Raw genomic sequence first — 27595 nt, 5'->3', positions numbered from 1 at the left:
CTGACACAGTAATAGAGTGCACATGCACAAAAAGTCCTGTAGCCTGTATGTGTAATTTAAATGCTTCGGTGCATGATTTTAAGAGGCCCCCACTTAAATATCAGTTAATTTATTAAATAATAAAACAATACCAATAGAAATATTTTTCAGGCTTCAAATATATTTTATTAATTCAAATCATAAAAAAATTCAGTAAGATTATTTGTGATTTTAACGTCTTATTTAAAACATCTACAATTATAGAATGATGAAAAAGCTAAATTTATTAGAGATGAGTTAAACAAGCAACCACCTCAAATATTTTTAGAAAATGACTCACACTTTACATCTCACACTTCAATAGTCGTAGCTCCAGCTCAGAGCTATTTACATTTATTCATGTTTCAAATTTGTCTAAAGTCTGTGTCCCTTAATTTCAAGCATATGTATAGTTATATCTACACCACCCTGCAGTCTTCCTTTTTATGAATATTTTTTACTATTTCAGTTATGTTCAGTTAACTGTTGCTTATAAGTAAATAGTAAGATAGTCCCTCCTTGTCATTTTATATATTTAGGCATTTATATTTTGTAAATACTAACTTCTTCATATATTTATAAATAAATGTTTTAATATCATACTAATTCTACTAGGAAAGTAATATTCCTCAATTTAAAAAAGAATCACCCATCAAAAAAATTACTATTAAAGATCGTTTTTCTTAAAGAAAGAGTCTGCTATCATTGAAGCTGACTATAAAAATTTTAGTATGACACAAAAAAGCTAATTTCTTTCTCTGTTTTCTTCCTCTTTTTTTTAAATAAACAATGCTCTCTCCTTAGGGTATTAACAGCGGAAATATATGCACATAAGGAGAATATTTTTAAAAGTTTGGACTTTATTTTCATAATTATTTCTCTATCCAATAAAGAATACTTTGATGGATTTCTATATGAATAATTCTAATCATTTCTAGCAGCTTCTGCAAAATTTTTATAATGAGGCAATCTGGTTATAATGAGCTAAAAAGATAATATAATTCTTCACTGGCCTGGCTTTGGATTCGTTCATACATAGCATAAATTTTACCACAGTAAGATAAAGTAGTTCGATTCAATTTGCTTCAAGGTCAGCAAGTAGTTTAGTTTATTTATAGGCATAAATAATCTGACTCTGACTTTAAAATCATATTTTTTCTATCACTAGTCATAAAAACAATCAAGGCTAGTATTACCACATTTTTCGAGTTTGAGATTTTTAAATTCACTTTTTCAAACTCCCTAATAATAATTTTAAAGTACTTGCAATATTACAGAAAAATATATTCTGAAGGCTTTTTATTCCCATATTTTAACATCCCTGAAAAAAAATGCATTTTTTTAAAGGGAAGTTATTTAACTTAGAACTATATTATCAAGATATTTTTAAATAGCCATTAAAATATATACAGAAATAGTACTAGTCTACATTTTTGCCCTGTTCTAAGGAACACGAAGGCCAAAAAATGCACTTTTGGAGACTGTTTAACATGAAATACAGAATATATCCTATTATAAGCTGCAGACACACACAAGCACACACACACACAAACCCTCTGCAAGATCAAAGACCAGAAGAGAACTGGCACTTAATTTATCAGCCTTTACAGACAAAAGACAGTTTTCGTCATTTCAAAAGAATCAGATGTCTTTTATGACAAACTGGGTTTGCAGTTTAATTTACAAATAGAATTCTAAGTAAGCAGTCTTTGCTCTGCCAAAGCCAGTGACAAACAGTGTAGGTTTTCATTCTTGCAGCCCTCAGCAGGATAGAAAAGATTAAAATAAAACTGAAATAATTTAGAGAAAACAAATAAATGTTTCAGAAAGTTGTGGGAGATCAAAGCCAGAATTTTCTGACCCCAACTGTACAAGCATTTCTTATTATATTGACCAGTGCCATCAGATCATTAATTAAAAGGAAAAGCGCTGGCAGGTGGCAAGGAAGCAAAAGCCGATAATTGGCCCCCTTCTTCTTCTTGCCTTCAAAAACTCTCTCATTCTTTTGCAAGACATGCCACCAGGCAGACAGAAATGCCTACTTTGTAATATAATGATTAAGATGAGATGAAGAGACTTACGTTTAAAGAAACTCTGCCTAATGAATGCATCTAGCATTTTAATTATGATCCTACTTTTACGATAAGGAATATGACGTTCCATTCCACATCTCCTCAACTGCCAAAAGATAAAAATATTAAATATAGAATCTCCATTGATTCCTTTCGCACCCCATGCACATATTCAACCCTTTTATTTCAGATAGAAAAAGTGGGAAAAATAACTCTTGGTAATTTAAGGGTCCAGGAGAAAACATATATATATATATATATGTATATATATATATATATACACACACACACACACACATATATATGTTCACCACAAAATATCCTTCAGACTTACCACATCACTCGGTAGGTTGTTCAAGTCATTAAATGGTGATTCTAAAGTGTTTGTGTCAACATTTAACATAACCACATCTTCCAATGATTTATTTTTCACTCTCTGTTTAAAAAACACAATTATAAATAAATGTCTTAGTATATTTTCCTTCCAAAATTACAATGAGCTTAGAAATGTAGAGAAAATTATCTTAATGCATTAGCCTTGGGCAAAGAAAAAAGGAAAATGCTACATTATAAAAGAATATAAACAACTTTGCCCTATGAAAAAGAAAATTAATTTACAACTGTTCAAAAAGATTGGGTAAAAATGCTTAAAATAGAATGTTTGCTAATCTAAACATAATGATTTAGTTTGGAGATACTGAATATAATTTTACTACCAAAGAGATATTACAACAGAGACTCACAAAACAGGCACAGCTACATTCAACTGTAAAAACTGATATCCTTTAAATTTTATCTATTATATTTCAATCCTATGATAAAGGAACTTGTGGTCAGTTCTATACCTGTTTTTAGCATAAATCATATTGCAGGGCTAACATAAACCAATAACTATGACTACAGTAGTAAATTAAGTTTTAAATTAATAAATATTTTCTCTATATTTCAATATCAATTTGGTGTAAACTGATGATGAAGACAAAGTTGAATAAGGAAAAATGACAGAGAGGGCAGTAATATGGAATTCATTGCTAGTAATATTTATCACATGAATTTCTATATAAAGATCAAATTTAACAGCCTATCAGATTAACTATTTGACTTATTGGTCTTATTTGTTTGATAGCTTAGTGAAATGGTCAAATTATCTCAATATGTGAACAAATGATAAATTAGAATTTCATCAAACTTTTCATCCATAAAGAAAGGAAATAATTGTGGCTTATGGTTCCTATTTAAATTAATATGTATCCTTAAACAAATCATATAATTCTATTAGTTTTATTTAAATGACAGCAAATAGTATTATTCCTTAATGCTAATAAGGTGCTCACTAATGAAATATATCAATCCACTCAGAATTCCATACCCACATAGGTCAACTAGCAATAGATCAATTAATTTCAGTGTAGTATTTTTAAAGTGACATTGTAGAATAACAGCCATTTTTGAGAATTAAATACCTTAAATTTTAAATTAGCCAAACCAATTTTTTGTTTCAAGTTGATCAAGACTGAAATTTCTCTGATTCATTTAGAATTTCAAATCTCTGCATATAAAGTGGAACATAAGAAATGGTAATCTAGAGTAGGGAGTTTTTATGTGTTAGGAAGGCCATAATGTCTATGTGGAATACGGATTCTCAGGGGGACACATGACTCTAAAAATCTTGTAAAAGACATAATTATTCTAAAGTAAGACTCAGAAGATGGCTGTTTCTAAGAAATGAAGAGAGAATCACTTAAAACAGTGATACTACTGCCAAAACATTTATAAATAAACTTATTTCCTTTCCTTTCCATGTGTATATATATATGTAAAAAAGGTTTACATACATAAATAAGTGGTTATCTATGAATTAACTATAGCACAGCTATAAAAATAACCTATTTTGTAAGCAAAAATATATTTATATTAATGGCATTTGTGTGGAAAAAGTATGACAATTTTATTTCCATCTTCAACTCTAAGTTGTACTTTTAACAGAAACTGTAAAGATAATTGAGAAACCTCAAGTATTTTTTATGGAATAAAATGAGTTCATCTAAATAGCCTAGGATAATGGCTATGTGACCCCAAAATGTTTTGTGATGACACTAACACTAAACTCTGAACGAAGGTAATTCATATTAATATGAATGTACACTTTTTTCAAAGTTGCTGTTAGTTTTAAAAAGTCTGATAATAGCTAATATTAAATTTTGTTCAAGGGGCCACTCAATAAGAATGGAGAATGTAGTCATTTCAATAAAACAATACGCTGAGATACCCTAAAATGACAACATTCTACAAAAGCAAAAAGGGAAAAAATAGTATGTAATTTAAATCTTTTTTTAAAAATTTGGATTAATGTCAGTATTTTATCTATGTTTTCTCTCTGAATCAGGCTTTAGCTATTTTTTTTTTTCTAAATAAGAGTGGAAAGTCATATGGCATATAAAATGGTACCACTTTCTCTGCCTCATATTTTTATATCTCATAAAATTCATAAACTGGTTAGGATGGGGAAAGAGAAAATATGAAAAGAGAATTTGCCTTTTTCTCCAAAACTAAGAAAATAATATTAGGACACGGACTGACAGTCTTATTAAGCCCAACTGTAAGGTGTTAAAGGTGCTGAGTCTCTCTCACATCCTCTACACATAGACCTTCCATGCAACCCGACTACAAATGTACGTCGTGAACACTGATGCAAGGAAATGACACAAGGGCAGCAATCACATGAGCTTGTGAAACTGAGTCAACGTTTTATTTAGAATTCTCTGTATATTAAAACAAATAATATAAGCCTCACATTTGTAGTCTCTACTAATTTATTCCTAATCATCTACAGGCTTTAGTCTGCTTTGAGTTCATCCCTAAAGTCTAGTTTTCAGGTAGAATGAAATATCGTTATCCTTTATTTTGGAAGCAAATTTTCATTTTAAAAAGAGACCGCTAGGCATCTTCTACTCATGATTACATAAAAATAATTAAAAGAAAGATTTAAAAGGACATTTATTTCATGTCTTTGAACAATTATGTTTAGAAGTATTTGTAAAACTGATAAAATGAGTTGAAACTACCTTGAATGAGAGAGAATAAGAGAATATTTTGATTCTTTGTTAAAAAAAAAAGGTAGTTGTAATCGCAGCCAAACAAAATGTAAGAAATTACTCAGTGCAGTCTCACATATAGAATATGTAAATAGATATAGCTATATTTTAATTATAATATCATTTATATAAAATTAAAAAGTACAAAGGTCAAAATTTTAGTGAAAAAATCTACCTAATAACGACATAACAAGAATGGAATTGCAGGATGTGTATCATCTTGTAATAGATTAAGGAGAAAGCTACTAAATGGTACCCAACTGGTTTAAAGACATTCCTGAATTTCCTACTATACTTTCTCATTCACTATTACACCAAATAAAGCTGACTATTAAGACAGTTTGATAAGTCCAGAGTATAAAAGGCACAGAGATTTCAGCTAATCTAATCATACTCTAAACATTTTCATTTAATGATAAGAGCCAATTTAAAGTTAGAATGGACTGTTTCTCTAAGACAATACTTTAAGGAGTTAATAATTCTTAAATTTGCTCCTTTACAAAAGTACTGATTTTCTCTATAAGTGTCCAATAAATACATGACAAATTTAATTGAATATATAAAACATGTGTTTTCCTTCTACAATATTTTGCAAAAGCTAAATCATTTGTTTTAAAAGTTGATACAGAATCATTACACAAAAAAACAATATAACATCAACAGGTACAATCAACAACTTTAAATATTTTTCATCTGTTAAATAAATACATTGTAAAAATTACATATTCTATTAGATACATTAAATAAGGAGAGACACGTGCACTAATATCAAAAGTAAATTTGATGACTTTTTTTGAAACCATACCAATCAACCATGGTTAGATCTTGTATAAAGTCAAACTACTCATGAATAAAATGCCAGTCACACATTCCACAATCTAATAACAGATTAAACACCTATTCATCCACGTTTTATGTTATACAATTTGTCCTTTCACTCCAAGTACCCTGGCACATAAGAACAAGTTTTCTAAAAATTAACAAAATATAAAGGGTCAGGGGCCAGCCCCGTGGCTTATCGGTTAAGTGCGCGCACTCCACTACTGGCGGCCCAGGTTCGGATCCCGGGCGCGCACTGGCACACTTGTCCGGCCACGCTGAGGCGGCGTCCCACATACAGCAATGAGAAGGATGTGCAACTATGACATACAACTATCTACTGGGGCTTTGGGGAGGAAAAAGGGGAAAAAAAAAAGGACGAGGATTGGTAATAGATGTTAGCTCAGGGCCAGTCTTCCTCAGCAAAAAGAGGAGGATTGGCATGGATGTTAGCTCAGGGCTGATCTTCCTCACCAAAAACAAAAAAAAATAAAAAAAGGGTCATAATGTTATTCAACCCAGACTTCAAAATTACAAACAAATGAAACCTACTAAAGAAATTCATTAAAATGTATCCTTTATTAATGGTTAAATAAAAAATGTTGCCCTAGCATTCTGCAAAAAGAAAAAATGACCAAAACCAGAGCACATGCAGAATTCCATAATTCAGGATTCCTATAAGAGCCTGACTCTCTCCATACATGATCCTCAGGAGTTTTAAAATAATCAACAGGATCTTCCTTGATCAGCACAGTGAGGACTGATGGTATATACAGTGACAATAACTAATGAGAAAACCAAATCTAGGGGGCCAGCCCAGTGGTATAGTGGTTAGGTTCTCAAGCTCTGCTTTGGCAGCCTGGGATTTGCAGGTTCGAATCCTAGGCGTGGACCTAGGCACTACCCATCAAGCCATGCTGTGGCAGCATCCCACATACAAAATACAGGAAGACTGGCAACAGATGTTAGCTCAGGGCCAATCTTCCTCACAAAAAAACAAAAAAAAAGAAAGAAAGAAAGAAAAGAAAACCAAATCTAACATTTAGGTTGCTCATTGGAAACCAGATTAAAGTACAATATTCACAACCAGCAAAAATAGAAATTTATTTGAATAAGACTGAAATCAGCCAGCATAATGATGCCATGCAACTGATGTAAGTCTTTTGTTTTGATCCCAGCCTTTTCTTTATTTTTTTAGGAGCTAATCTTATAAGAAGTCCTCTCTGGAAATCTCACCGATTTCAAGTTCAATGTGTCTAAAGTTCAAGATTTTTGACTATAGTGATGATTCTAGAGACAAAAATCATTTTGGAATGAGGTGATGACAGTGCAAAACATTACTACATTTTAAATCCCCAATAGGACTGAAAATTAAAAAAAAAAATTTTAAGCTATATTCTAATTTAAAAGTTCATGAATAGTGTATTAAAACCACATTTTGAAAAAGCACACTGATAAACTGGATCATAATGAACTTTGCAAAATAAAAACATTTTCCCTTTATGACTCATAATTACATAAATTCTAACTTTCAAAATACAGGTCTGAAAAAGAAATAGGTATAAAAGATCCCAAGTGCCGTAAAGAAAGTGGTTCGTGAAGGACTAGAGTCTTTAGTATTTAAAACTTACCATATAATTTCGACCAATATAACCTATTTTCATGGGTTTCATGCCATTGAAGATGGTCATTTAGCAGACTAATTAAAATGAAATTATCTCAACAGTACCTTTTTGAAAATGATCATGTAAGTATACTCTAAACATGAAATTAGTCACCGCCTTGTACTAAACACAACTGTTTGTTATTTTCATGAATAAATTTATCATTATCTCATGTCTGAAAGATACTCACCTCTATGAGGCTGGAGTGTATTCCAATCAGGTATGGCATTGGGGCACTAAATTAAAAATATATATGTACATATTCATACAGTTCATTAAAACTGAAACAATAATATAAGTAATTCAGACTGCTTAAAAAATTAAATTTATTAAATGTGCAGTTCTAACATAGCATTATAGATATTTAAAATTATTCAATATATAAAACTCAAATTTAATCTTAGAGGCTACTAATATACTCAAATCAAGGGTGATTTATATAAAACTCACAAAACCGTTTATAATTAAATCAAAAGTTGTAATGTCTAAAAAAAAACTTGTTTTTATTTAAGAAGACTATTAGGGTCTAGGCCATAGTCTGAGTTGAATCTTTTCCATATACTTCATATCAAATATAACCTAAATAATCATCAAATTTATTCACATTTCTTTTGCACACCTTTTTTATTGCAATTAGATTCTTATTTCTGTGATTTCCTTAATATATCATCATTGTTTCATATCTACTATGTCACCAACATTTTTTGATTCAGCAAGTCACCAAATATTTACTGAGACACACTATGCGCCAGGTGCTGTTTGGGCACTAGAGCTTCAAAGTTCCTCCCTTTGTGATCATTCTGTTTCTGTGCTATCCTTCTGCTCATGTACCTTGTCCCTTCTTTAAATTTTATACATTCATATTTATCCCACTTTAACTTTTATTAATAAAGTAATTTTAATAAATTTAAAAATATTCAAATAAGTTTAAGAACAATATTGAATCAATTAATTTAACACATAATATCTGGAGCATACCAGGTGCCAGGACCTGGGCTAGAGGATTGGGTACAATAATAAACACGGTAGAATAAATTCCCTTGTGGATTTTATAATCTAGTAGAGAACATAGATATTAAACAGTTTCTGTAATACATAAAATCAGACTTACTAGTAATTTCAAAAATTTCTCATGAAATACAAGAAGAAAATTATTCAACTTGACATTTCAAAATTAAAATATTATTTAACAAGAAACCATGAGAATGGACAGATGTCTACAAAGGTGAGAGAAGATATGCAAATAAATAGCTATTTAAAAATAAAACTTTTTTGACATTTCTTTTATAGACATCTTTGTGTTATATTTAACACAAACCTTTTCTCATAATGAAAACAGATAATCTTTCTCAAAGGGTTTGCATAATTTTCCAAACATCATTGTCATTATTGGAACAGAGCTGTCCAAGCTCCTGTGAATCTACTTTGTTACTGAGAACCAGTCATGGATACAACTAGCAGGCACCTTGACAGATCACAGTGCTCAAAGTCACCTCATATGGTTTCAAACTCATTTAAAGATGGCTAACCACTAACATATATATCTAGAATTCACAAAAAAATAAGAACGGTTGAAGTTCTTATTTTACTCCTCATTAGCCTGTTCATTACCTCCTACTGTACTAGATTCTAATGCCCAGTTGGCTTTGCCTTTTGTAGCTTTGTTCCTTTTTATTTTTTATTTTATTTTTATGCAACAGACCATCTGGAACTGATTGATATTCTGGATACTTCATTTGACTGAAAGTTGAGAACTATTTATAGGCCTTGATATCCTTAAGACCTAACATTTTCTGCCTTCAAAAGGAAACAGGAGGAATAAACGTGGACTGTTTCACTTTTGCTTAAATAAGGGAAGGCTGGTTACTTCCCTAGTTTAAGTTCTCATCTCTGGAATCCCTTCTGAGACTCCATAGAAGACATAAAATATATGTCACTAACTATTCTGGGCTCCCATGACTGGGTTCAGGCAACTTTCATAAAACAGGGTAGGCAAATCCCAAGATTTTAAATTTATCAAGCCACATCCAAAATAGTATAAAATTATTAAAGTTACTGTGCAAACTTCCAATTCGCCCCAGGTTAGGTTATGCTACCCACCAGATGTATAATATAGAAAGTCCATGGAATCTCAAATTTCAAAGCACATTTTAATAAAATGAGTGTTAATCAAAATATTTAAGCCTTCTAAAAATAATTATTATGTCCATTTTACAGATGTTGGAGGAAGACTGAGTGGATCAGATTTCAAAAAAATCAGAGCCAAAAGTACTAACAAACCTATTAAAGTCCTATGAAACACATCTAAGATAACACTTTCAAAACTTGATGAAAACTAGTTATCTCTTGAAATATAAACTGTTTATACTGTTTAGAAATTGCTTAGAATAAAAATTCAATACAGATTTCCTATGCAGAACTTAATAATAAAGTAACTTGAAACTTTTTCTATGGGATCACTGGGTATCTCTATGTGTTTTTATCTCACTAATTTCTAACAAAATTCATAACATACAGATGTTAAAACTGCCAACATTTTTAATTTAGAGCATAATTTCCTAAAATAATTATGATGTTTTGCAGAATATAGATTTAATTGAATAGTTGTTTCTTTCCCATGAAAACTTGATTGTGTACATCCTAATATTAAGTCAGCCAAATCTCATGAAAAGTAATTTTGCAACCCTAGCTGAAATCTCCTAATTAGATTAGGGTGTTAATAAGTCAGGAAGAGATCCTTGGCAACAGAGATGTTTTATCATCCATGTGCAAAACTGTCCTAGATCTTTCTGTCAATGAAGTTATTTCACAAAGATAGAATACAGAAGGCTCTATTACGACTGCTTCTTCTTTTTGGTAGCAATTAATCTTTACTCAAAAATAATTACTATGTAATAGCCTTTTTTTCTTTTTAGGTTTTCTTACACAGACCACCCATGGGTTAGACTGTAACAACAGTCTATTAACTTAGGGTAGTCTAAACAACCTAATTTTCCATTTATTTTTTTTTAAATTATTTTCTTAGAAGCTAAATCTGCTCCTTTCATGGAAAGAAGAATCAGACAGCCCAAATAAAAAAGTGACAACTATTCTTGAACAAATAATGAAGGATTATAATTTTACTGGTACTAGAGTCACACCACCTCCTAGGTGTTTAAGAATTCACATAAGAGTGAATGGTAACATCACAGACTTGCCACATTAAAGTACTCTTTTTTTTTTTTTGTAGTTAAGAACATCTAACATGAGATCTGCCCTCTTAACAAATTTTTAAGTCTACAATACAGTATTGTTAACTATAGGCACAATGCTGTACAGCAAATCTCTAGAACTTAAACATCTTGTATAACTGAAACCTTATACCCACTAAATAGAAACTCCTCATTTTCCCCTTATACTAGTAGATTAAGGGAAAAATGCAGATGGTGGCACTTCCTCCCAGGAGCCTGCCCTATCCTACCAGGCAGTGTAGGCCTCTTCTTCCTAGGTCTTCCCAGCCATATTTCTTTTATATGCCTCTGATATAAACCTTACAGTATTGCAGTATTACTCTGTGCTTGTGTGTGAGCACATGTGTGTGTGTGCACTCAGTGCATATGCACATGTGTATGTACGTGTGAATTTCTTCCTACCTGTGGACCCCTCAGGAACAAAACCTAAGTCTTATTCATTACATTACACACTCAAAGCTTGGCAAACAGGTGGGCACTAAATGTTTGATATACAAATGGATGGATGAATGAATGAATGAGCCAACAAATTAGCAAGCCTTGTCAGCAGAGCAAGATGCGATATTCATCCATGGTCACAAGATGGCATTATGGCTCTCCAGTCTATGCCACACCAGAGATACCAGACGCAAAAACAAAAATACTTCCAGGAGCTAGAAGTACCTCAGGATTTGGAAAGTTCCAATCATCTTGAAGAGTTGGCAAATATACATTTACCCCTATCAAACATTCCTGGTGCTATTTTTGAAATAGAATATAAAAATTTCTTTGTTCAAAACCCATGAGATTGAAGGGATAATCTCTAATATTTTTCTCCCTTTCACATACAGATCAGCATGATTCTAGGATCATTTGCAAGGATACAAAAAGAAGAAAACCATTTTCCCTAGGAAATAGTTTAGTCCATAGAATTTTCTGACAGAATTCTAGAGTCTTAGATGGCTATTTCTAAAAAATTCTATTATATTGCCCAGTTCCTACAATAGAAGCTGAGCCTATCATTGTGACCTTAAGGTTCAGGAAGTTTCAGATAACTCCTTGTTTGATTATCACTGCTGCAATCTCTGAACCAGGGAAGTGTCTGGCATGGAAGCTGCTAGAACTTGTCCTAAAGGCTATTTCAGAGGTTAGAAACTAGTAAGAAAATTCCAGGGACTGAAATATGAAATAAGCTTCCTTCATTACAGTGGAAGCAGTAGAAAAAGAAGGACTTGAAGGCAGGGTCAGAAAGTATCAGGAAGATATCTCTGGAAAGAATTGGCACAAACCTACCTACCTCATAAAAGAGTTTCCAAACAACAATATTTTATAAGTTTTAAATGTGTAATCATTACAGAGAATTGAACTTAAAAGGATGTTACCTTCTATCAGGTCAGAACATTTTAAGAGAGAAATTACAATGGTACAAAGTTTATTATGATAAAATATAATTCTAAACCTCATAATTAGAAGAGTTAGTTCTTAAACCACTAACTTCACACATATTTTTAAAAATCATAACATATTTTCAAATACTTTTGTAAAAAATTTGAAAAAAGTTTTAATTACTGAACACTATGTTCTTACTACCAAAAAAAGAGTACTTTAATGCGGCAAGTCTATTGCATACGTCAACGTCAATAAATTGCAGTTCCTGCCTTCAAGGAGGCTAATATATTCTAGGTAAGTTGGTCACAGAAAAAACTCTAAAATAAATACCAAAAGAGCCTATCTATAGATCTAGCTTTACTCTTAGCTTGTGTGTGTGTGACACTTCACAATACAATTAAACTGCATACCTATAGTCTCCTGCCAAACTGTTTCTTCTTTCCAGTACTTAAAGGGCAGAATGGCAGTGGTAGATCATTGGGAACCTACTTCATAGCATTATCAATACTAATAATATGACCATGCTATGAAAACACACAATATATTGGTATAATCAATATGTAGCCAAATATATGTGTTTTCATTACAATCACTTGCTCTGAAGAGGACTAGTCATAAAAACTGAATAGAAAACCTCTATGGATGGACTTAAATCATTTTAATCCTTAAATCTTCAAAGTGATCTGCTTTTCATGAAATGAGAAAGTTAAATAGATATTTTAATTCTAAAAGAGCTTTGTTTTTTAATAACATTTGTTGTGATATAAAGAAACACATTATGGTCAAAATTATTTCCTTCTGTGCATGTGTGTATGTGCATGTTTTAGAGGAAAAAATCTCATCTGATTTCTTAAGAATTAAGCTATGCCTGCAGAAGATGATTATGCAGTGAAGAGAACACTCTACCCTACAGTCCAGGAGAAGGTCCCCAGGCTGCTGTGTGGGAGTGTACTTCACTATAAGTCTAGCTTCACTCTAAGTATGCAGACTCTTCTGGGGAAGAGAACAGGTAAGTTCTAGAGGTGCAGTTGAATTCAGATTGGGTGAGATCACTGGGAGTTGTTTCTAATGCCAGGAAGCTTTTCAGAATTATTCTCAACACTTTCCACATTCTTTTCATAGTGGCTTAAGGCTGAGACTTTGATCTAAACCAGAAACCCAGGGAATCCCCGTATTAGAGGCAACCCCTTTGCTGGTATTTGGTATTTGGTGTGCTAGGGAGGGAAGAGGAGTGAAGGAAGGTGTCCTGAAGTAAAGGGAAGGAGACTGTGGGCTGACACAGTTTGTTTTCTGACGGACTCTGCAGACAAATTCTGACACTTAAGATACTGAGTTCTCTAAGTGATACTATAACTTCTCTACAATTTTCCTAACCACAACTAAGATTGTATTAGTTTCTATTTATGCATTTAATTATCTAAATGAACCACTAATAACCGCAGAAGAAACTCACAAAATCTAAAGAATTTTATGTTTGCCAAGTATACATTTTTGCTACCTTTGGAAAGAACTACTCTGCCGTTCATAAAAGCACCTCTTAATACTTGTTACTAATCCTTAAGTCAAGTTTCAGAGATTTCACTCATGTATATATACACCAAGCTTACCTAATCTACAAATAAACAGATGTTTTTCTAATCATGAAACCTGGATTTAAAGGAGTCTGGCATGTCGCCTTACCAGCAGTAGTCCAGCAGGTGTGGAGGAAGCACTGGGATGTAAATGTGCTGCCAGTACATTGGGTAGAGCAGAGCAACTGATCCATGGAGACAGGCAGTTAACTAAAATTTGTAAAGGATAACAACAATAAGTAGCTGCTAACCCTCTAAACAAAAGGCATGCTCAAGTTATCAAAGATTAATGATAATCATCAAACAATTTATTTAACGGCCTAAATTACATTACCTTTATCATTCTGTGTGTAAAAAGTCTTATATTTCAGAAGTCCCTCTGAAAAATACATAAACAGCACAAGTAGCTTCTTGGGCATCTTATGTAGACAGTTATAACTATCTGAAAATATAGTGCTTGGGGTTGAAGCTTAGAACATAAATAAAAGTAAAACTGAAAAATTAGGTGAGCATCTCAGAAGAAACTGTAGGAAATTACAATTTGTGCAGCACCGTTCGCGTATCATTCAGATTAATATACCATGATTAAATATGGAAAGGAAGAGAGGCTGAAAGCTCCTGAGGGATATCATTAGGGCAAATTGCCAAAGAATGAAACATGAGCCAGTCAGGAGAGTCTGGAAGCTGCCATAATACCAGGGGACTTGAATGTTCGACAGTTGGAGCTTCAGTAATGTGTGAACTGCGGGTTATGGTATCAAGAGACTCTGTTCACTGACACATAGAATGTCACTATTGACCAGCGAACTGCCCAAGCTTGACAGCTGTACTACAGGAAGCCAAGTATATCATAATTTCATATTTAAACTGTTCATTTCAGATTAACATTTTGTTTCCTAGCTTTATATCACAACAGCTGCAAATACATTGATGCTATTTTAAAGGTAATTGCCATTTTAATTGTTTTGTTTTGGCAAGCAGTTAATTAAATATTTTTTAATGCTAACAAAGGGATATCACTTTTTTCCCCTCCCTCCTACTGACCTTCATCAGAATTCCTTACTGTGATTTTCTTTACATTTTCAATTATATTTCTTTAAATGTTAAGTCATTTTTTAGTGTTTAAAGCAATAATTAAAACATTCTTCATTTCAAGGTTTTGCTTTAGTCTGCATTTCAAGGTTACTAACTAAATCATTTTATTCAACTTGAATATTAGAGTTTAAAAATAAAACCAACTGAAAATGAACCACAGACTTTCTATAAATCATTATTTCTATTTCATTACACAAAGAAATTAAAATGTACATATAGCAATGAAATTAATTTAAAAGGATAAATGTATACAAAGCAATTCAATCTTAATAGCAACATTTGACTATATTTAAGTGTAAAATAGTTCCACTAAATAAAAAAATCAATTAAAATAATCTAATCTGAACCAAAAACATAAAAATTTGATTAAAAATATACTCATTTCATCAAATGTATTATATAATCTTTACATTTAGATTCTTAATCAATTTTATATGGCAAACAATGTATTTTGATTCAATTTAGGATGCTATCATTAAAGGGTTTTAGTACTTTGCACTTAACAAGCTTTAATAGCTTACCTACAGTATTCCTTCAATAAATATTATTTTTAAAATTCCTTAATTAAAGCATACAATATACCACTAGGAGGCATTCAAATACTTCTATTTAACAATCATAGACCATGAATTTATTTATCTTACATTTCTGAACTAGAAGGAAATGAAAATGGGGTTGATCTAACTCGTGTCAGATTCTCAGAGAGCTTTCAAGTACTCCTTGGTTGTAAATTAGGCATCTTTAAAGCTGCATTAACTCTTTCCATCCCTTCAGTGTAGCCCAATGGGTTAAAAGAGCTATGTAGCTTTGAAAGGCAGCTAATTTACTCAGTTTCTCCATTCGCACATAGATGACTTCTAAAACAGCTCATTTAAAACCTTAAAAAAAAAAGAGGAAAATGTTCCTTTTTTTTTTTTTTGTGAGGTAGATCAGTCCTGTGCTAACATCTGCCAATCCTCCTCATTTTTTTGCTGAGGAACACTGGCCCTGGGCTAACATCCGTGCCCATCTTCCTCCACTCTATATGGGACACCGCCACAGCATGGCTTGACAAGTGGTGCGTCGGTGCGCGCCCAGGATCCAAACCGGCTAACCCCGGGCCTCCGTAGTGGAGCTCGCGCACTTAACTGATTGTGCCACCGGGCCGGCCCCCAAATGATCCTTTTTTATTGTTGAGAAAATAATTAACAGTGTAACAAGAGGAAAAAACACATTCTCAAAATGAGGAATTATAATATAGGTAACTTATTTTACTGGGCACACCCAGAGTCCAAAGCACTCTATTAAATGTTATATAAATACTTCCCCCATGCCCTTAATGGTCATCCTTAAATGAAGTTATGAATTATTCACTAATAAGGCACAATATTATCTGATGAATGTGATTGGTTTCTTAGAGGATGATTTCTGTGATGATAAGAAGAATCACAAAATTTCTGCAATGGCTAGCATTTGGCAGAGAGTTATCTCTGCTAATCAAGATCTTCCAGGAAAGAAGGAAGCTCTACAGAATCTGGCAACTACCCCTCCCTAACCCCAGTTTCTGGCCTAAGCAACTAGAATGAATTATTTAAAGTAATATAGCAACAGTGTCAGGTGTGGGTGGAACTATAAGGAATTTGCTTTTGCAAATACTGATTCTGTTAACTGTGAGACATCCAAATGGAGATTTCCAAAGAAGGCAGAAGCATACCAAAGAAGATGGATCCCCCATACCCATCTAGCAGCAGGTAATAACTATGTGATTAAAAAACAGAGAAAATACTGTTATAGCATAATTTGTAGAGGGGATAATAAAGTTATAAGCAAAAAAACACCATTAAGAAAAAAATATATTTACTAGGAAATTAGACACAGTTATATGTAAGTTGTATAAGATAATAACAATGAAGTGTATCATAGACCAAGTCAGAGCTCTGCCACTAAGAAGCTGTATGGCCTCTGGCACATCTGCAAATATAACGAGATCTCAGTTTCCTAATCTATAAAATAAGAAGTCTATGGTGATCTGTAACCATTGTCTCTGACAGATCTAACATTCTTTATTCTTAGAGCAGATCAATTCTAACATTTCATATTCTTAGTAACAGCTAGGGATCTTTTTTTCCATACAGGTGGTTAACAGAACACTTTAACTGCACTATAATTCAGAACCACCTTCAAAATATATCTAAAGACCATCTCTAAAAGCTTTAAAGCACATTTGGTAACTGAGCAACTGGAAGTATTATAATAATTTACTTGCTTAATTCAACAAAGTTTTTGCGTGCCTACTATGTGCTATCATAAACCTCTACTAGGCAACAGGGACCCAGTTCTGAACAGAACAAAGTCCCCGTTTTCATGGAGCTTGCATATTAGTGGGGAAAGCAAACAATAAATAAGTAAAGTAGCTATGAAGACAGTTAGAGGTGAGTTCTATGAAGAAACCCAGAGCAGGGTAAGAAGCGAGAGAATGATGGAAGGGCTCTTTTAGAGAGGAGGATTAGGAACAAACTCTGATGTGGTGACATTTGAACTGAGACCCAAGTGAAATAAGAGCACTCCAGGCAGATGAAACAATGCACTCAAAGATCCCGAGATGTGAACAGGCTTGGCATCTTCACAGAGCAGTAGGGAGGTCAGGTGATCAGACTGGAGGAGGTGGGAGAACAGCAGGGCATGAGGTCAGACAGGCAAGCAGCATCAAGGCTGAGAGCCCTCTGGGGCATGGCAAAGACTCTACATTTTGTTCTGGACAATACGTGTCCGTACCTCTGAAGAGAGTGCTAACTGTCACAACAAATGATTTACCTAGAACATTTTGAGAACCACGCAAATTAAGGGAAATCAGCTACATACTTCAGAAGTTTGGTTTGCAGAATAAAGTACTATGAGATCAACTGATAATTATATACGTTATCTATGATATACTGAATTGTTCAGCTTAAGGGAAATGACAATCATATTTCTTTGGATTAGAATTACTCAGGATTCTACGTCTGGTTCAGGAGAGGGCTGCAACTCCACACTGCCTTTCTAATACTCCGTCAGCTGCTGCTTTAATACCATATTGTCCTTTGGGAAAGCAAAGAGGGTGGGAGAAAGGGTTCAACATTTGCGTTAGAGCGTATCCCTGGCATTATACCCTGGAAACTGAAGGAATAATGCATTGCTATAACTTGCCAAAAAAACAAATTTACCAAATAAAGGTTTAAGAAAAAAAATTCCTTATCATCTTTGTTTAATGACATATTTAATGCACATATAATTTCACAAAGCATACTGGATATATTGAAATGATACAGTCCCGAAGTACTGACTAATGCAAAATAAAATCATTGGGAATATTTATTTCCCATGCACCACAATTATAAAATAAGTATATATGGAAACCATGTGAAGACACAAAAACTGGGGCCTGTGAAATCAGAGAAAGAAACCTGACAACAAAGGTTGGCAATAGTGAACTTCATCATAAAATAAAGGCACTTGACTTCCAGTTCCAGGCCACCAAGTCTAATGCAGATTCTGTCACTGATAATAATAATAATAGCAAACATTTATATAATGCTTACTATGTACCAGGCACTATTCTGAGTACGTGATGTACTCAGATTTAATTCACACAACAACCTTATGAAATAGGTACTATTATCATTACAGTCACGTGTCACTTAACGAGAGGGATATACTCTGAGAAATGTGCTGTTACACAATTTTGTTGTTGTGCAAACATCATAGAGTATACTTACACAAACCTAGATGGTATGTATAGCCTACTACACACCTAGGCTATATACTAATAATCTTATGGGACCACCATTGTACATGTGATTCATTGTTAACCAAAATGTTGTTTTGTGGCGCATGACTGTATTCCCATTTTACAAATCATGACACCACGGCAAAGTTAAACCAATTGCCCAAGATCACACAGCTAGTAAGTGGCAAAGCCAGGAAACCAACCCAAGCAGGCTCCACAGTACAATAGCCATCATTTTAAACTGCCTTTTGATATAAACGGATTCAAACTTCCCATCTTTATGAGGCTTTGAGTAATATCTACTGGCTGAAAATATTTTATCCTAATTATATAGTGGAGAATGAGTCTTTGGACTGAACAAACAAGAATAGTTGACCTTTATAAGAAAAATTTAGGGTCTATGATAGAGATCCAACTTATAAAACTTTCCTCAGGCATCAGTCTACAACTTCAGCAGAAAACCAACAGAACAAATTCTCTCAGAAAATGTTAAAAAGATAAAATAATTGATAACAATTCTACAAGTTATCATCTCAATCTGCATCTGCAAGTACATTTAGCTGGAAGCTAAACTAAAGCTCTTTCCCTTTGTGATAGGAAATCTCATTTATTCCTTGTTCTTCAAGTATATTTACCAGAGGAAATCAGCCTACTAATAAAACTAAGCTATGTTTTAAGCAATTAAATAGACATGTATTTTGAGGGGAAAAAAATGCCTTAACAGATTCCCAAGGAGACAGCAGAAAAACAATCCATCTAGAATGATGACCACAATGAAAAACAGCACAATTTTAATTCACACGATTTATAAGTAAAGATCTCATATTGACCATCGCCACTCCCATTATTCCAGTCTCTGTATCTTTCACACAGATTGTGCCTCATTCTTACATAGAAATCCTTCTCACTTCAACTAGAGTTCTATATGATTTACTGAGGGGCAGATTTATGTCCCCTAAGAATGTATTTATGACAAAATCCAAGAACTACAGATTAGAGGCTTCATTTGATTTTTAACTGAATCAATATTTAGTTCAGAAATTTAAGCACTATAAATAACTATAGGTATACAGAATAAATTGCTGCAGAGATGGGAATGTGATAAGCTCCTCAAGGAATGAAAAAAAAATTAGTGGAAAGCATAAAGAAACCATCTGTTTAAACATGTTTAATTTACATTCACATTTAAAAGTTTAGGCCAAAAACGGTAGCAGAAAGGTATTTGAAAACCACCAAGTTATCGCAACTATAAAATACTCTAACTTGAGCAAAATTCTAATATTCAAATTAAGTTATAGTTGTAAGGAAATGTTTGGATAAATAGCAACTTTATATAATGAAAAGAGACAGTATTTGGTTGTGCAGTTTTTAACGCTTTTTTATACTAAAATATTACTTTATATTTCATTCTCTTTCTTCATCCTAACCTCTTTCCATCACACTCAAGTCTTCTGGAGAGTTCTAATCATCTCACATTTGGTCACTGGTTTATTAGCTTTTCCTAGCCAAATGAGTCTAAATTTTTTTTGCTTGCAGGCTTCTTTCATATATTCATTCTTTCATTCATTTTACAGATGGGGAAACTGAGGCAAAGTGAAACCAACTGCCCAAGATCACACAACTAGTGAGTGGGACACCACACATGCCAGACAATATAACTGGTACCAGGGATCCAGTACCAGACAAGAGAGTCCAGAATCTCTGCCCTCCAGGAGCTTACGTTCCATGTCCTGTCTACACATCACCAAGACTCTCATACTAACCTCCCCTCAACTCTGGATTTCTGTAGCTGTCATGTTACACATCAATGTCAATGTTTTAAAACACATTCCCCTACAAGACCTTTCCCTATTACTAAACTTACTGCTTTCTAGTTCTCATTCTCAAAGTCAATTCAATAGCAGTTTTGCTTTTCCTGGAAAAGGCCTATCTACACTTCCACCAAAATTAAGGAGTCTAGTACTACCACACTGCTCAATGTATTTAGCCATCCTTCTCCTCCCAAACTTCCAGACTCTGGATTCTAGAGACTATGGGTTAGGATGTTTATGCGAATTATATAAAGACTACATAATTTAGGCAATTATTTAAGAAATAAACAGTACAATTAAAGAATCACTGCATTTAAGAACTAGAAAAGACCTTAGAGATCATTCTTGCTCAATTCTCTCATTTTTTAGATAAGAAACTTCAGGGTAAAAGAAATTAAATGGCTTATATGAAGTCATTCAATTTTTTGGTTGAGTAGTCAGGACTGAAACACAAATCTTTAATTTTACAAGATATTATTGATGTAATCACACTACTACCATATCTGGGGACAATATGTCAAATAATCAATAAATAAAATTCAATTGGCTAAAACTACTTTAACTATTAGGCATCTTTGAAAATCATAATTTAAAATATCTCTCACCAAAAACAAAATAAAACTGATCACAAACCATTAGCAACTGAAAAGAGACAATCAAAATTGCAAAGCAATCACAAAACAACTTCTAAATCATTATAAGCGGAGTTACTCAATTTGTAACTTACATATAATTAAATGAGAATAAATAATTATACATATAATATTAAAATTGTATATATTCCCTTATATACACCAAACATACATATATGTACATTTAGCATGCACAAATATATGTAAATATATACATCTGTATATAAGCATCTACGAGTATGTATATCTATATATGTATACACATGCACACACACTCATAAGGTTACAATTTACTAGTAGTAAATGACACCAAGCCCTGCCCCACTATACGGCAGATACTAAATAAATACTTGGTGAAGATCTGTCCTTCGTGTGTCATTCTATACTTCTCCTTCCTTACCTACTTTCAAGCAGACTCTATATCCAATAGACATTTCCTTAGAAATGTTTCTAAACCCCAACTTCATCTACCTCTTATGGTCACTGTCCTAGCTCAGGAGCTAGTCATCTCTTGCTTTTATTACTGCAAAAGCCTCTTAATTAGACTCCGGCCAGTCAGAATTTCCCTACTCTATTTTTTCTTTTATAATGCCACCAGTGTTATCTTCCCCAAAATAAACCTGGTCATATAATGTACCTCATTTGCCTCCCCACAATCTGTTGGATAAAATCCAAACCCTTTAATTTAGCCAACATGATTCTTCACAATCTGGGCACTGCTTACTTCTCCAACTAGATTCTGTAGCACAACTTCTCTCTCTCTCTCTTCTCACACACACACATACACACACACAATGACACATTAGACAAGCAAGAATTTCCTAGACAAGACATAAATTCCTTTCAAGAACCAGGTGTTACACTGAAGTCAACTCTTCAATCTACCGCTCTTCCTCCTACATATCCCATATTAAAGTTCTTATCACATTGACTGGCCTTGATTCACTGACACTATATGATTTATTATTTTATTTACATTTATTAATATAATTCTATAGACATACATTAATAACTTTGAAATTCCTAGTACAGAATACCTGGAAAATAATATTATTTATCAATACACAAATGGATGAATCAATACCCTTATACTCTATCTTTGGAAAACTCTACCAACATCAACCATTTCCTTCAAAATAAAGGTCTTTCTTTACTTCTCAGGTAGTTAACTATTTTTTACTCTTTCCATAATACTACTTTATCACTGCAGTAAATCACAATAAAATACCAGATTCATGGAAGCTGTGCCTTCAATTTACTGCCTCTCAGCTCCAAATTCACTCTTTGATACCTATCTGTGATAATGGATCTGGACCTTTGAAATATCTGTCTTTTACCAGATGGCCTAATGTCACTAGAGGACACTGGAGATACGTTGCAGGAGGAAAGGATTTTTGCTTCCTGGCTCCCAGTGCGCTCTCAGGTGGGCTCCTGCAGAGCCTGTGCTCCTCCAGGGCCTGGCTCTTGCAGTACCCAGTGGCCAGTAACACCCAGCAGAACACCTGGCACCTTCTTCAGGTAGTTTTGTAGGAGCATGCTTCTGGTGAGGTATCTCCCCACGGCAATCAGCTAGCTACCTGGCTGGCAGGTTAATTACATTGGACCTCTTCCATCAAGGAGGAGACAGCGGTCATCCTCACTGGAATAAATATTCTGGATAAGGATTTGTCTTCTCTGCCCATAATGCTTCTGCCAGTACCACCATTATTAGACTCACAGAGTAACATATCCATCAGCATGGCATTCCACAGCACTAAATCTCATTAAAGTATTCCTTTAACAGAAAAGTAAGTAAAGCAATGGGCTCATACCCATAATATTAACTAGCCTTACCTATACGTCTAACCTAGAAGCAACCGGCCTAACTGAAAGATGGAATGGCTTACTGAAGACTCAGTTATGATGCCAGTGGGGAAATAACACCCGCAAAGGGAGGAGTTCTGTTTTACATGATGCAGGATGTGCTCTGAATCAGAAACCTTTTTTGGTGCTGTTTCTGCCATAGCCAGATTATGTGGGACCAGGAATCAAGGGGTGGAAGTGTGAGTGGCCCTCTCATTATTGCACTTAATAACCCACTTGCAGAAGTTCTACTTCCTGTCCCAGCAGTGCAGAGCTCTTCTGGTTTGGAGATCTTACCCAACAGGGGAATGCTATCACTTGAATTGGAAGATGAGACTGCCGCCTGGCCATTTTGGGTCTCTTATGCCACTGAACCAACAGGTTAAAAGGGGTTAATCTACTAACTGGAGTGACTGATCTCAATAACCAAAGGGAAACTGGGTTGCTTCTAAACAATGGAGGCAAGGAGGACTGCGCCTGGAACCAGGGGATTCTCTGGGGCTCCTGTTGGGACTTCCTCACCTAAAGGTTAATGGGCAACTATAGCAATCAAAAAAGAGCAGAACTATTGAGGATTCAGACCTTTTGAGAATGAAAGTTTGTGTCATTATACCAGGTAAAGAACCCAACTACTAGCTGAGTTCTGGCTGAAGGCAGGGAAATACAGAAAGGGTAGTAAAAGAAGGAAGCCATAAATATCAATTATGGTCTCATGATCAGTTACAGAAACAAGGCTGTAGTAGCACTGCATTTTTTTATTTGCCTTCATATGTGTGTTTATTTTTATCCGCTAACCATTTTTTCTTCTCTCTACTTCTCATTTTTATTTTATATACACGTTGTTAGTAACTAACAGAAAATTAACTGTGATTGTAATTGAATTTGAAGAGATGGATTCAATGACTCTTAGGACTGTGCTTCTCCTCATTTTGGGGAAAGGATGAGAATGTCTACATTTGCAAAAAGGATAGCTCTATCTTACTAGGTAGACATACAGATTTGTTTTGTTGTTTAACAAGATGTGCAAATGTGTGTAAAGGGTATAAATGCAAGCTGAGTATCCAATCAGGTGGACTGTACCAGTTATCAATTTATTGCCTCTCAGCTCCAAATTTACTCCTCACTGCCTGATCTGTGAAAATGGATCTGTGCCCTTTAGATATTTTTTCCTTTTACCAGGTGGCAGGATGTTAAGCTTTGTCAGGAGAGGACACTGAAGAGACATTTCAGAAAGAACAAGTTTTGTTTCCCAGTTCCAGTGTACTCACTCGGCAGGCTCCTGCAAAGCCTGTGCCTTTAGAAGGGCCTGGCTTCCCCAGGGCCCAGTTCCTGTAGCAAAGGTGGCTACGAAGCTCCTCTGTAATAGGCAGCTTCTGCAGTGCCTGGTTCCTGCAAATTACAGTGGCCAAAGGGCCCCCCACCCCTCCCACCACAGGCAGCTGTGCAGCAGGAGGGCCTCTGGCTCTCGCAGTATTTGCAGTCTTTCCAGTGCTTGGCTCCTGCAGCACAAGAGGCTGCTCTTGCACCTGACTATTGCAGTGTACACTGTCAGTGGTACCAAGTGGCCAGTAGTTTCCCTTGGTGCCATCTTTCCCTCAGCTGGTTTTTCAGGGAGTGCCTCCAGTCAGGAAACCCCAATAAATTACTTTCCCTCAGGTGGCTTCATAGCAGTGTGCTGCCAGTGAGGCACCTCTCTGTGAACAGATTCCCCAGCACCCCTAGCGTGGCTTTTCAGCTACTTTGAAGGGATGTGTCTCTCTGTGGGCAGCTTTCCCAGGCACCCCAAAGGGCAGGATGCGGCAAATTCTGCCAGTGTGGCACCACAGCAACTTCTCTGCCATCCAGTGAGCCCTGGCTGTGCCCTCTCCAACAGGGTCTTGGTCTCAGGCCCAGGTGGGGCTTCCTCCTTGGGTGCTCTATCTTGGCCCTAAGGTCAGGAGCTGCTTTATATCTGCTATGCCTATATTCTTTAGAGTTTTCTTCACTTCTCACTAGCCCATTCCTTGTTACTCCAATCCTATGTTACAGTTTTAAATTCTTGATATTAAGCTTTCCTTGTTCAAATTACTGCATAGTTTCTTTCTCCTGATGGGACCCAGACTGATACAGACTGATAAGATACTCATTATCTTGCCTATAGAACACTGCCCGGCATGAGTTAAGTGCTCCATAAATGAGGAATGATTGAATGAATGAACAAATAAACAATTTTCATAGGGAGAAAGCAGTATGTTTTCCACTTAGGACCACATGAAGTCCAAAAGATACCAAACCAAGTTCCTGTATAGGCTAAACAAGAGTTAATACAGCAATAGAAATTCACGAAGCTGAAAAGAGTTCAAGATGTATTGATAACTTTTTCCCCAAGGAATCACAATTTTGGCATAGATTTTTTAAAAAATTAAAATTCTCTAGTAGAAAATGACTAAACAAATGCTTTTTTTTTTTTAAGACAAAACCTACAAGGAAATTAGCCTCTAACTTATAAACTCCAGAATTTACAAACAAATCTTTATTATTATCATTATTATTTAAAGAGACAACTGTCAGTGGGACAATCAAAAAGACACATTTTTATTGTCAAAGAGATAAGTTTTTATTCTTGTATTTTCAGTATCAGATGAATATTTCATATTTCATACTAAAATATAATTAATAAAAATTTTATTTTAAAAAGTTTTCTCTCTGATATCCACAATTTAAAAGACTAAATTTATTCTTAAATACACACATACATCAATGGAACAGCACTGAAACCCCAGAAACAAAACCTCACATCTATGTGCAGCTAATCTTCGACAAAAGAGCAAAGAACATACAATGGAGAAAGGAAAGTCTCTTCAATAAATGGTGCTGGGAAAACTGGGCAGCCACTTGTAAAAGAATGAAAGTAGACCATCTGCTTTCGCCATACACAAAAATTAACTCAAAATGGATCAAAGACCTGAAGGTGAGACCTGAAACTATAAAACTCCTGGAAGAAAATGTAGGCAGTACACTATTCGTCACTGGTCATAAAGGGATCTTCTCGAATTCCATGTCTACTAAGACAAGGGAAACAAAAGAAAAATTAACAAGTGGGACTTCATCAGACTAAAGAGCTTCTGCAAGGCAAACGAAACCAGGATCAAAATGGAGAGACAACCCACCAGCTGGCAGAAAATATCTGCAAACCATATATCCAACAAAGGGTTAATCTCCATAATATATAAAGAACTCACACATCTGAACAACAAAAAAACAAATAACCCAATCAAAAAATGGGCACAGAATAAGAACAGACATTTTTCCAAGGAAGATATACAGATGGCCAATAGGCACATGAAAAGATGCTCAACATCACTAATCATCAGGGAAATGCAAATCAAAACTACACTAAGATATCACCTTACAGCCGTGAGAATGGCTGTAAACACCAAGACAAAAAATAACAAATGTTGGAGAGGCTGTGGAGAAATGCGAACTCTCATTCACTGCTGGTGGAAATGCAAACTGGTACAGCCTCTATGGAAAACAGTATAGAGATATCTCAAAAAATTAAAAATAGAAATACCTTATGATCCAGCTATCCCACTTCTGGGTATTTATCCAAAGAACCTGAAATCAACAATCCAAAGAGGCTTATGCACCCCTATGTTCACTGCAGCATTATTCAGTATAGCCAAGATGTGGAAGCAACCCAAGTATCTATCAACAGATGATTGGATAAAGAAGATGTGGTATATCTATACAATGGAATACTACTCAGCCATAAAAAAAGACAAAATTGTCCCATTTGCAACAACATGGATGGACCTGGAGGGTATTATGTTAAGTGAAATAAGCCAGACAGAGAGAGACAAATACTGTATGACCTCTCTCATATGTTCAATATAACACACAGGCAGAGAGAACAGTTTGGTGGTTACCAGGGGGAAGTGAGTTGGGGGTTGGGCACAAGGGGTGAAGGGGTGCATTTACATGGTGACTGACAAATAATAATGTACAACTGGAATCTCACAATGTTATAAACTATTATGACATCAATAAAAAAATGTAAAAAAAAATACACACACACATACATACATATACACACGTATACACATACAGAAACCATGGTTCTAACCTTTAAAGAGATTAATATCTAATACCAGAGCTCAGCGAATTCACTAACAATTGTAACTTGAGAGAAAGGACGTGTTGTAAGTGCTATCGTAGTTCAGGGATGAAAGGTACAACAGGAGTTGCTGACAGAAACGTGGCCTCTGAAACGCAAACCAAATTTTGGAAAACATTCAGGCGCATGGAGACGGGAGCATTCAAAATACATCTGAAGAAGAGCAAAAAGTGCGATTTCATGCATTGACTCAAAAAATTATTGCTAAAAGCCTACTACACATTAGCACTGTCCTAAGACCTAGGTTTAATGTAGTGACTGAATCAGATAAGATCTCTGCCCTGAGGAGTTTATTGTCGAGAAACCTGAGTGGACAAGTAAGTAGAGAAAAAATTTAGGAAGAAAGTTTGGGGCCAGATAATGGACAGCTTGTAATGCCAGATTAAGGAGTTTTATAAGCAATGAGTAATCACCAATAGCTCTTTTTGATTCTGAAGGACTGAGTAACTGTATATGGAACGAACACAGAGGATAGGA

The 27595-nt window shown here is 34.5% G+C and overlaps 1 protein-coding gene across 4 annotated transcripts in view; it reads right to left on the bottom strand.

The window, feature by feature from the left end:
* The window catches only part of DENND1B (DENN domain containing 1B), a 245462-nt gene that overhangs the window by 91692 nt on the left and 126175 nt on the right, over positions 1 to 27595 (bottom strand). For 3 of the 4 annotated variants that reach the window (XM_087424346.1, XM_087424343.1, XM_087424344.1), the window contains 3 exons: positions 13947 to 14047; positions 7859 to 7904; positions 2425 to 2526 (listed from right to left, as the gene is read on the bottom strand). In XM_087424346.1, coding sequence (XP_087280472.1) covers positions 2425 to 2526; positions 7859 to 7904; positions 13947 to 14047 — 249 coding nt within the window. The remainder of the gene's footprint in view (positions 1 to 2424; positions 2527 to 7858; positions 7905 to 13946; positions 14048 to 27595) is intronic. The other variant, XM_087424345.1, reaches the window with a different exon arrangement.

The sequence above is a fragment of the Ceratotherium simum genome, chromosome 36, assembly GCF_057802395.1.
Source record: "Ceratotherium simum simum isolate JZ-2026a chromosome 36, ASM5780239v1, whole genome shotgun sequence".
Classification (NCBI taxonomy): Eukaryota; Metazoa; Chordata; class Mammalia; order Perissodactyla; family Rhinocerotidae; genus Ceratotherium; species Ceratotherium simum.
Note: the sequence above shows the minus strand (reverse complement) of the source record. Positions and strands in the feature narration are given on the sequence as shown.